This window comes from Corylus avellana, chromosome ca3 (genome assembly GCF_901000735.1).
Source record: "Corylus avellana chromosome ca3, CavTom2PMs-1.0".
NCBI lineage: Eukaryota > Viridiplantae > Streptophyta > Magnoliopsida > Fagales > Betulaceae > Corylus > Corylus avellana.
This window is the reverse complement of record NC_081543.1, coordinates 7464585-7472213: the sequence shown is the minus strand read 5'-3', so window position 1 is coordinate 7472213 and position 7629 is coordinate 7464585. Positions and strand designations below refer to the sequence as shown.

The 7629-nt window shown below is 38.4% G+C and overlaps 1 protein-coding gene across 1 annotated transcript in view; it reads right to left on the bottom strand.

Moving 5' to 3' along the window:
• Positions 1 to 751: 751 nt before the first annotated feature.
• LOC132176301 (guanine nucleotide exchange factor SPIKE 1) overlaps positions 752 to 7629 on the bottom strand; it is a 42939-nt gene continuing 36061 nt past the window's right edge. The window contains exons 24-31 of the mRNA XM_059588468.1: positions 5924 to 6106; positions 5181 to 5324; positions 4787 to 4960; positions 4312 to 4659; positions 3909 to 4241; positions 3069 to 3254; positions 1375 to 2349; positions 752 to 1165 (exon numbers count right to left, since the gene is read on the bottom strand). Coding sequence (XP_059444451.1) covers positions 911 to 1165; positions 1375 to 2349; positions 3069 to 3254; positions 3909 to 4241; positions 4312 to 4659; positions 4787 to 4960; positions 5181 to 5324; positions 5924 to 6106 — 2598 coding nt within the window. The 3' untranslated portion in view covers positions 752 to 910. The remainder of the gene's footprint in view (positions 1166 to 1374; positions 2350 to 3068; positions 3255 to 3908; positions 4242 to 4311; positions 4660 to 4786; positions 4961 to 5180; positions 5325 to 5923; positions 6107 to 7629) is intronic.

Sequence of the window (7629 nt, the reverse complement as noted above, 5' to 3'; positions counted from 1 at the left end):
TTTCTGTTTTTGTTTTGGATTTTTTTAAAAACCCAAATGAATTCCAGTTTGGCCCGTTTAATCCAAAACCCAAAGAGAATGCGGATTGGCATTTGTTTCCCAAAAAATATCCCGCGCGGCCTACCAGCATCCAAAACCCAATGCTAGAAATCATTGGGTCTGATTTCAATGGACAGCCCAACGACATTCTGAGACCCATGTGCATTAAATGCACTCATCAGACCCATGATACTGAGCAATTGAATGCACTCATCAGACCAGATTCTTATGCGTTTAATTCGCATTGGTTCTTTTTTTTTTTTTTCCTAACATGTCCACCAAAAAAAAAAAAAAGAAGAAATTCAAATTAATAACTTCTGGTTCATAAGACATAGTCCACAACCGATTAAGCTAACCCATTAGGGACAAGGTGCGCATTCTTGTTTGTGCATAGAAAGTCGTCCCATTGGGTTTAATGTTTTTAAAATATCGGAGTGTGCCTATCATTGTTCACACTAAAAGGAAAATCTAAATACCGGCTATTCTGCTAAAAAAAAAAAAAAAAAAAAAACTCATAATAGTCAAACTCGCTTTTGACTAAGGTAATATCTAATTGGGATGCACATATTGCTATATTTTATCCACTTAAAAACTTCTTTAGGCTTTCTGTCTTGGTTTACTCAATCCTTCAAATTCAGATTTTGGCAAGAAATACGCCTGCAATATTACTAGCCCATTGTAAATGAGTTTTTTTGTGACAAAAACAAAGAGAGAAGAAAACCAGTGAACTTTTCGGTTTCCTAAACATCACCTGCTTGAAAGCTAGTATACACATATGAACAGAAAAATATTTGCACATCAACAACGTTAAAAAAGAAAAGAAATAATATGAACAAAATGAGGCGGCAACAAACAAATACTGCTACAAGATTCAGAGCTCAGAGAGAATGGCAGGAATGTAGTGAGATAACTCTGCAGTGAGGGACTGAAATCCATTCACAAGCTGTGTGTGGAAATCCTGATCCTCCTCTCCAATCAGTCTAAAGTGTACCCGAATGGCGCGCTTGCAAACAGCCATGAATTCAAGGAGCGCAGCGATGAGTTGCTGCAGTTCCTGTGAACGCAGTCTTGTAGCAGGTTCACCAGACAGGAAGGCTGTGCACACACTTAGGACTCCACTGTTCACCTGCACATATGCGGTTGGCCATGAGACATGAGAAAATGATAAGCAATGCCAAACGTAAGTTCGATTACGGGGCATCTCAAGAAAAAGGGGCAAAAAAAAAAGACAACTCAGGGAAAATATTAGTGACTGAGATCTGAAGTCATCAATATACATTGCAAAAACTGGTAATATGGAAAGCAGATATAAGAAACAAAATCAGCACAACTCACTTGAACAGCAACACTGCCTTGAAGAATTCTCTGTAGACTCTGGAGACGTGGAAGTTGATCCCCATCAGAACTGCGAGGCTCTTCAAGCTCATTTCTTAGTGCAGCTGTCCGGGTTTCAATCATTCCAATTGCATTCTCTACTGGGGAGAACTCAAGAGATTCAGATTTAATTACTACGAGCCTATTCACGAGCGCAGGGAAGGAGCCCTCAGTCTGAAGCACAGTCCGCCTCTTCCATTGGTCTTCCAATCCGCCTTGGTTCTTGCCATTCTTCGTAAAGGGGGTATCAAACAAAAAGCGGTCAAAGACACGTGCACGGACACTGCCGGTAGAAAGAGAAAAGATCCTCTCCCTTCTGCTTCCCAAGTCCTCATCTTCCATTACTGGATCAACAGCAGTTATCTGAAGGTAGCAGACTCCGGTCTGTAACTCATCTGCCTTCACTTGTCTAGAATCTGGAATAATGTGTAAAGTGTGATTGCCATCCATTCTAGACTCATATATATGACTAAGTTTCTCCATTATGTCACCTAGCCGTACATCACGGGGCTCTCGGTATACATACTCCTTTCTGTCAAGCTTCCCAAATCTATCACCATAGAATCCTACGCGATAGTATGTGGCATCAGTGAAAGGAATTGGGCTTGATTCCTGCTCAAGGATTGATTCATAGATATTAGTGAGTAATGTGTGACATTTAGCCAGCTGTCCATACGCCCTCCTGCTTTTATAAACAGGAATTACAAGTTCCAGAATGCTGGCACAGAAATGATAGAGCTCAGCTTGAGAGAAAAGCTTATTAGCAAGCTGCAGGTACTTCACTGCAGAGTCAACTGTGAGTTTTGAAGCACCATATCCCTCTACCTCGGCTGCAGATGCCTCAGACGTGATCTCACTGCTCACCATTGGGCAAATTTTCCGAAGAGCAGTCACATGATCCTTGCTCCAAACACCATCATTTCTAGCTACAAGGGCCTACAGTAATTTTAATTAGGTATATCAGCAAAAAGCAGATAATAAGTCAGCACCACTCTTCAAATTATCCAGTCAACACTCCAGTTCTGCACTCCACAAGGAGAAACAAAAAGAGCCAAAAGAAAACCGCACAAAACCACATCAGATTGCAAGTGTCTCAAAGAGAACAGTAGCATAAATTTCAAAGACCCATACAAAGCGGATAGTACTCACCATGGGTTCTTACCCAAGAAATTGCACCTCATAGCACAGAATGGCCATTACTGGGAAATAAAGTACCAAATAACCACCACAGGAGCCAGTAGCTTAGAATTTTGCATAATTACTTAAAAATTTGTCTGTAAGAAGTTTCTAGTTTCAACCAACCTAAAACCACTAAGATTATAAAATTAGCTAACTTGAAAACCAATAATATCCTAACCAAATTGTCCTAAATCGCCCAGGTGGCAGCCTATGCATATTAAGTCCTCCACCATTTTAAGTATGACAACTTAGGTACGCCATTTAGTAGAGTTTGTTCAACTACACTGTTCAAAGCAAACAGCAGAGGCATGGGATATATTCCCTTCCATCTGGTTGCAAAGTACTGAATATGATAACTTCTCTCCACAAGAATGTGATAGAATAGTGGAAGCTCTTGAATTCACAAACATTACATTTCAATTTTAAATATTTTGCTACAAAAGGTTCAATACCAAGCACCAATAACAGTGTGTTACCTGCATTACAACACCAGCAACAGCCACGGCACACTGGGCAGCTTCAGCCCAAGACTGCATTTCCTGATGAGCATCACACAAATGTAGCAACCACATTATGTGAAGATCTGGGACAGGTGCAAATGCCATTGCAAGTTTGTAGAAACTTTCTGCAGCTGCATATCTATCCATAGTCATTACAGAGGCCTGTGAAAAATAATGCAGAAGGTATTATCTTGTCAGAACAACAGAACTTATTTATACCGACAAACGTAAGACAAGTGATGAACACATTTAGAGTTGGATGAATTTATTCAATCCCCTTTGGCGAAGAATATGCAAACTTGTATTTACAAATCAGTGGCAATGCAAAGAGAATGTAAACTTGTATGTAAAAACATACAAGAATATGCAAACTTGTATGTAAATGTATATTTTTAAAGTTCTTAGTACTTTCTACGAAGTGCATGTCTCTTTGAGTGACCGACTTTTGATGTGTATAGGTAACTATCAACTTTGACGCAAATAGACATCACTCTTCCATACACAAATATAGAATCTATAGATAAAATGACCACACTACATAAAGTTATTTATGGAAAGCAGCTCTGTAATAGTTGGCTCCCACCATGAACTAGAAGCAATGCCATATCTCCACACACAAAGTGTCAGCTACAAGAAAAGTAACATATAAAACGGAAATGAAAGAAAGATACACATCTTGGGAGGTGAGGTATCAACCCTTTGCCCAGTCTCGTGTACCATCATCATCCCACTGGAGCCAAGTGTACTGTGTTAACTCAATAATTAATCTCACTACTCTCAAACTCAAACTGAGCGCAAATATTGCCGAGAACTTACTAACAGTGCATGCTCCAGGCTGGAATCAAGGGCCAGGAGAAGACCATCGGAGAGATATTTGACATTTGACCAAGACCACTTGTTCTCTGTCAATTTTTCTGGAATTGTCAACAGAGCACTCTCAGGAAGTCCACACTCCCTCAATAGGTTGGGGCTTTTAGATTCATCTGCCATTTCCTCCAAAGATTTTCTAAGACGCCGTGCTTCACCACTCTCTTCTAGTGTTCCATCAGCCTTCATCTGAGTCACTTGCACTTCAGACATCAGCTCTGATAATGTGATAATCAACATGACCCTTAACCTTGCTGTTTGCATGAAGTAATAGAAGGAACTCTGCAAAAAATAAAGAACATAATTTGAGTTACGAACAAGAGCAGGAATCTATGAACTTCACAGAGCATACCTTCATAAGTATCTGCAGCCCAATTACAGCCCTTCTCCTGATGCTTTCATTTCGGAAAACTGCAAGTCGAAGTAAATGGAAAGTTACTTGCTTTAAGAAACGATCGTTCTCCCTTGCCATTAGAGTTATTCCATGAAGATCAAATACACCGTTGAAGACAGGGAACAAAGCTTTCCAGAAAGCCAGAGGTTGATTTCGAGAGAAGAAGCTCATAAATATAGCTGTGATGCAATCAAGTTTTCCATAGTCAGTAGAGATGCTATGGGATGCTGCCATGATGGAAAATTTCTCTGTTATTTCCAAAACCTGAAGACTGACAGCAGCACTTAAGTTTTCTTCCCAAAGCTCCTGAAGAGAATGTGAAATTATCAGTTGTCTAAAATAACTACAATATATATAAAACAGAACATTAGTAATTTCTTGGAGCAGTTGGAGCACTCAAACAGATGATTGATTTTTCAATGCGAAACTCTACCAATTTTTGTCTCAATATCGGGTGCAAAGATTCCCTAAGTGCTTGTGCAGAAGCTCCAATCCTAGAAGACTGTGCCTGAGCCAGAGCTTCTCTCAAGGAATATGGCTGGGTAGGGGAGCTTAATTGGGAGTTCACTCTCTGCCACAAATAACCGTTGTCAGGTGTTCCCTGTGGCTGCATTAAAGAGGTTCAAGGTGCATAAGGATACGGAGAATATGTGGTATATCATAAATATCAGCAATTTGAACAAAGATGCGTCTGAGGGATGAAGGTAACATTCAATGCACATAAAGCCAACATCACAATCAAGGAGTGAATAACACAAAGCAAATAGTAGACAAAACACAGAAAATATAGATTTTCAGAACTTAAAGCAACAGAAATATCAACTAACTCTGACTTCTTGTCTTGATGCCTCAGACAGATAGTTGTTAACTGCAGGAGAAAGTCTTTCAGAGTACTTGGGGGAAGCAGGTCCATCCCCAACAGGGCTACGAGAACTAGAGCCCATAAGCATGCCATCAGCGGGTTTTCTATGCTGTAAAAGAACATAATAAAAAATTAGTTTTACGGCTGATGTAATAAGAGCATGAGCTATAATGACAAAACATAAAAATACATACAAAAGGAAAATTTAGTAAGGCATTAAACAAAAACATATATCAACTAACGGAAAGAAATCCTTAGAAATATTCTGTTCAGGTATCATGGAAGAGACAACAAAGTACGTAATTTCAGAAAGCTGATCACAGGGAGGAGACATTTAGCAATAAGGAATGCAAAATACCTAGTCTTGAAAGGAAATGCTATGTGGGCTTACCTGACCCCCAAATGAACTAATGAAACACTAATACCCCCCTAAATTCATTAAAAAAAAAATTATTTACATTGGAAAAAAGCTTTAAAGCTACCACCACATTTTACTGGAACCAAACATACCATCAACAGCAGAATTCTACACTTAATAAAACAACAAATAATATAAACTCGCAAAATAATATAATTAATTATAGATTACAAAAATGATAGCTTATGAACTTAACCATGCCGTTGCCTCAACAAGAAGTAAAATTAACTGACTAACAAAATAAAATCACATGATCTGAAAGGAAGTGAATTTTTAAACAGAATAGCAACCTCAAAAAGAACTAAGCCTTCCTCCATAAGTTTGAAAAATAATCTAGTCCGAGCGATGCTTTGCTGCCATGCTTTGACAAGTGATTCATCATCAAGATTGCGCACAATTTGCAAAATAACAATTAAAACTTCACGCTTTTCAACAGCATTTAGGTTGTAAAAGACAGGCATTTCATCTAGGATCTGCATAGACAAAAGAATCACTAATTATGAAAACTGAACAGGAAGAATCATGATCCAAAGTTGATAACACGAATGATAAAAAACAGAACCACCTCAATCACCCTATGAAATCTAACGATATAAATTATAAAATAATTGTTGGATGGTTTCGACAACTTGTATTTGACAGTCGCATAAAAAAAATGATACAATTCTACATTTTCGATATTAGAACGGTCTATTTGTTGGAAGAACAGGTTATTATCCATACATAGCTAGAGATCTAGCAGACCTGTTTAGCTAATCAAGAAATTTTGTACCCATTGCAAAGTTGCAGGGAGTTAAACTGGGGCAATTCACAGAATTATAAACCTTTGCATGAATTTATCTCTACTGGCATTGCAGCATAGAAATGTTGCACTTTATTTTATTTGCAGAGTTTCATAAGCTTGGAGAATTATCTTCACAGCTTATATTTTTTTCATTCTAGGAAGGAGCCTATATGCTTGCTGGTAACGTTCCTGTACCCTAAAAACTCTGGACAGACACTATTGCATCTTCAGATGTGAGGATCATGCTTTGAAAGAGTTGTTCACAGATTTTTATTTAATAGCAGAGGGTAAAAATGTTTATATGCACTCGTGTTTGGGGCCTATTAGATGATACGAGCTTTCTATGATTGGGAGTTATTCCATATTAGATTTATTATATTCTAGGGCTCCGCTGAGCAAAGGACCTGATCATGTGAGATAGAGTTAAAACAGATTAGGGAAGATTTTAACAACAGCCAATCACACTAAAAGAGATACTATTCACGTAGATTGCTGTTGTACGTGCAAGTGCAGTAGTGAAGCTGTACACCAAGTATGGAGTTATCGTGTAGTGGTGAAACTAGGAAGCATTTGTGGATTTGTGTAGTGGCTGAATCTATTGAACATATGTTGATTCATTGTGCAGTGGTGTGCAAGCTGAGATTGCAAGTCTTCTGTGTCAGTCCAACAGTATGCCCAAGAAGGTGATTGATGTGCTCTTTGGGCGGCAAGGTTGGCTAGGAAAGTATGAGAGTTTTCACATTTGGAATGCTACCCCCCTTTTGCTTAATGGAGAGAATTTCAAGGGAAGGAGATTGTTAAACTACCATTTATTCTAAAAGCTAAAGCTTATAAGAAGAGAAAAATTTCATCATTTAATTAATACTTCAACTCTCCCTCACGTGTGGGCTCAAACTCTCTTTAGGTAAGACCCAGGCCCAACACAGGTGATCTTTAATTTAAATGGAATGAATTGACGGAGTGAAGGTTTATTAAACTCATGATCTTTAGCTCTGATACCATGTTGTAGTTTGCATGAACGATTTAGACACAAAAAGGTGAATGCACATTACTATCTCCTTCCGTAGTCTACCATACATCTTATTATATAAAGTTTGAGAAATATCACAAAGACTAAAATACCCCCAAACCCTAATGACTCACAAACCCTAATAACTCTTCTAACGGAGATAATTGAACATTTGGTGCTGAGGAATTATCTATTACTAAGTT